Below are 3,276 nucleotides of genomic sequence, written 5' to 3'. Positions count from 1 at the left end.
GCTAAAGCATGTGAAGAATAATGAAAGCCACAGAGACTATTACTGGATTCAAGCAAGCAAATATTGATGAAGCAGCATGGATGAGTAAAGTACCAGAAATGGCACTTCTTGCATTTGAAGATCAATGTTCACCAGCTAATCCAAGAGTCCCAATGGTTAAGGATATGGAAAAGATTCTCAAAGCTGCATATTATCCAATTGCTTGAATAGATAATTAATTACTTTTTTATAAAATAAGGAAAAGGTTTAAGATAATTAATAAAAGTTTTTAAACAATAAAATAGATGAGAAAAAGATATACATTGATGTTTTTAATAAGAAATGAAAGAAAGTCAGTCTTACCACGTCATAAAGTTATAGAATTTCAAATTGTAATGAAGGTTCAATCTATTTTCTGATAGTAAAAAAGTTATTGTTGCATCTATTAGAATAGACTCTCATCAACAAAATAAACTATAAAGACCTTCTTTGGTATTTCTTTGTCCATCTTCATTGAGTTATAGAAATACCAAGGATGTAATTATTTAAAGGTTGGTCAATGAACTGACAAACACATTAACATAAATAATGGAACAAATAAGTATTAGCTCTCCAAGAAAAAGAATTTATCATAACATTCTTGAAACTATTGGAGGTACGCCATTAGTAGAACTTCATGGAGTAACAGAACATCCAAGAATTAAGAAAGGAACACGAATTTTAGTTAAATTAGAGTATTTCAATCCAATGTCATCAGTTAAAGATCGTGTTGGATTTAATATTGTTTATCAAGCTATTAAAGATGGAAGACTAAAACCAGGAATGGAGATTATTGAAGCTACATCAGGAAATACAGGAATTGCACTTTGTCAAGCTGGAGCTGTTTTTGGGTATCGAGTTAACATTGCAATGCCATCAACAATGTCAGTTGAAAGACAAATGATTATGAAAGCATTTGGAGCCGAATTAATTCTAACTGAAGGAAAGAAAGGAATGCCAGGTGCTATTGAAGAAGTTAACAAAATGATAAAAGAAAATCCAGGAAAATATTTTGTTGCAAATCAATTTGGTAATCCAGACAATACCGCAGCACATCACTACACTGCTAATGAGATTTGGGAAGATACAGATGGAGAAGTTGACATTGTTGTTTCTGCTGTTGGAACATCAGGGACTGTTATTGGGGTTGCTGAGAAATTAAAAGAAAAGAAAAAAGGAATTAAAATAATAGCAGTTGAGCCAGAAGAATCAGCAGTGTTGGAAGGTAAAGCAAAGGGACCACATGGAATTCAAGGAATTGGAGCAGGTTTTATTCCAGATATTTATAAGAAAGAATTTGTTGATGAAATAATACCAATTAAAACACAAGATGCATGGAAAATGGCAAGAGCAGTAGTTAAATATGATGGAATTATGTGTGGAATGTCAAGTGGTGCAGCAATTTTAGCAGGATTAAAAGAAGCAGAAAAACCAGAAAATGAAGGAAAAACAATAGTTATTATTGTACCATCATGTGGAGAACGATATTTGTCAACAGACTTATATAAGATTAAAGATGAAGGTACAAAAATACAAATTCTTGATTCATTATTGAATGAATAATTTGAATTGAACTCTTCTTTTTTAAACTTAAAATGTTTTTTTTAAATAAAAAGTCACTTTATATTTTTTTCTCTTCTTCTTTCATTGAATATGTAAATATCTTGTTATGCTTTGTAACATCTTCTTGCATTCATTATCACTACACACTTCTTTCATCGTTCCTATCAATTTTGGTATATTCCCATTATTCATTTCTCCTATAAACTCAGGTGATTTTATTGCACTTTGATTATGTATAATATCATATATTGTATTGGTTATATAATTAATTAATTGTGGCATTTTACTGAAGAATTTATCACTTACTGATATGTATATTAATTGAATTGTAATTTTAACAAATGGAATTACATCATCAATAACATAATTCTGATATATTGTAGAATATACATAAAATGCTGCTGTACGAAGTTCACTTACGGCTCTAATTATTTCATCTTCTTCTTCACTTTGTACTGTATTTACTCCACTCAATATTTCAACAACAGTTGGAACTGCTATCTGACTTTCTTTAGGACATGTTGCTATGATGTCTCCAATAACTTGGATAATCCCTGTTTTATCCCCAAACGTTAAATATGGCTTTTTAAATATTCGGAGAATCAACTCTAAATAATTCCTTGCATATTGTTCAAACTCTTTTTGTATTGTTATACTAATATCACCTACAAGTTCACATAACAATTTGTATATATTTGGTGGTAATTCCGTATTTAACCATTCTACAGTTTTTGGAATTAATGGAAGACAATACGGTGCAAAGCTTGCTTCAAGTGAATAACACAATGATCCTATTAACATCAACGATGGTTCTGGTGTCATTGGAAATGCCTTAATTGCAATGCCAAATAATGAATCACAGATTGGTTTATTTGAAAGTAATGTTGAAATCACTTCATTTCCTGATGTTCCATTCTTTGTTGCACTTACACAACTATCTAAGAATAAGATAGAATAACCTAAAAGATCTGATGAATTAAATAATTGTGTAGACATACAATCACTTAAAATAAATCGAATAATTGTAATTGGTATTTTATTAGAATATTAAAAAAAAGTAGTTGTTAATTAAGACTTAATAAAATATTTATATATTCTTCTTTGTTCACTAGAGACTAATTACATCTCTATGCTGTAAGTGTTATTTCATCAATTCATCCCATTTTCTACTTTTTAATTGGTAAGACATATGAGTTTCTATTCTTCATTTACATTGAATTAATGTCTTTTTCATATTTCATCAATTTAAATGTTTTTCAGTTAAGTTGTCATCTCATCTTTATTCAAATTTTCTTGTGTATTTAAAAACATCATTCGTTACTTTCGTATTTTATGATGAATAAATATTAGCATTACATTGTTATGAAAATTTGATTTACCGACACCAACGGCAACAAGAATATCACATTTCTTTGATAATACACAAATTATCAAAATTATCAAATATACATTCTAACATATAAATAATAATACTACAAACATGATAAACACTCATTCAACTATTCTAATAAATGACATTCTAACACGAATAAGAATTACTAATACACAAACTATGTTGATTACTATAAATTGGAATGAAATACATTTTCAGAAATATCAAATAACAGGAGAATCAAAGTAATTAATTAAAATAAATTTTTATTTTTGTTTATGTTTGTAGTGTTTCTGATATTCAAAGAATATGTTTATACTGAC

General features: G+C 28.6%; 3 protein-coding genes across 3 annotated transcripts in view; 2 read left to right on the top strand and 1 right to left on the bottom strand.

Moving 5' to 3' along the window:
• Positions 1-206, top strand: part of EHI_024240 (aldehyde-alcohol dehydrogenase 2, putative) — a gene marked incomplete at both ends in the record, with an annotated part of 2,668 nt that extends 2,462 nt beyond the window's left edge. The window contains one exon of the mRNA XM_001913618.1: positions 36-206. Within this exon, the coding sequence (XP_001913653.1) occupies positions 36-206 (171 nt within the window). The remainder of the gene's footprint in view (positions 1-35) is intronic.
• Positions 207-567: 361 nt separating this feature from the next.
• EHI_024230 (cysteine synthase A, putative) lies at positions 568-1,581 on the top strand (the record flags this gene model as incomplete). Its single annotated transcript, XM_645873.2, has 1 exon — positions 568-1,581. One exon carries the CDS (start codon positions 568-570, stop codon positions 1,579-1,581), a length of 1,014 nt encoding a protein of 337 aa, XP_650965.2.
• Positions 1,582-1,662: 81 nt separating this feature from the next.
• On the bottom strand, positions 1,663-2,577 carry EHI_024220 (uncharacterized protein; the record flags this gene model as incomplete). Its single annotated transcript, XM_647186.2, has 1 exon — positions 1,663-2,577. The coding sequence occupies one exon, from the start codon at positions 2,575-2,577 to the stop codon at positions 1,663-1,665; it is 915 nt and encodes a 304-aa protein (XP_652278.1).
• Positions 2,578-3,276: the final 699 nt, after the last annotated feature.

Source organism: Entamoeba histolytica, genomic scaffold, assembly GCF_000208925.1.
Source record: "Entamoeba histolytica HM-1:IMSS scf_1104750516645 genomic scaffold, whole genome shotgun sequence".
NCBI classification, from domain to species: domain Eukaryota; phylum Evosea; order Mastigamoebida; family Endamoebidae; genus Entamoeba; species Entamoeba histolytica.
The sequence above is the reverse complement of the archived record's forward strand: the minus strand, read 5'-3'. Positions and strand labels throughout refer to the sequence as shown.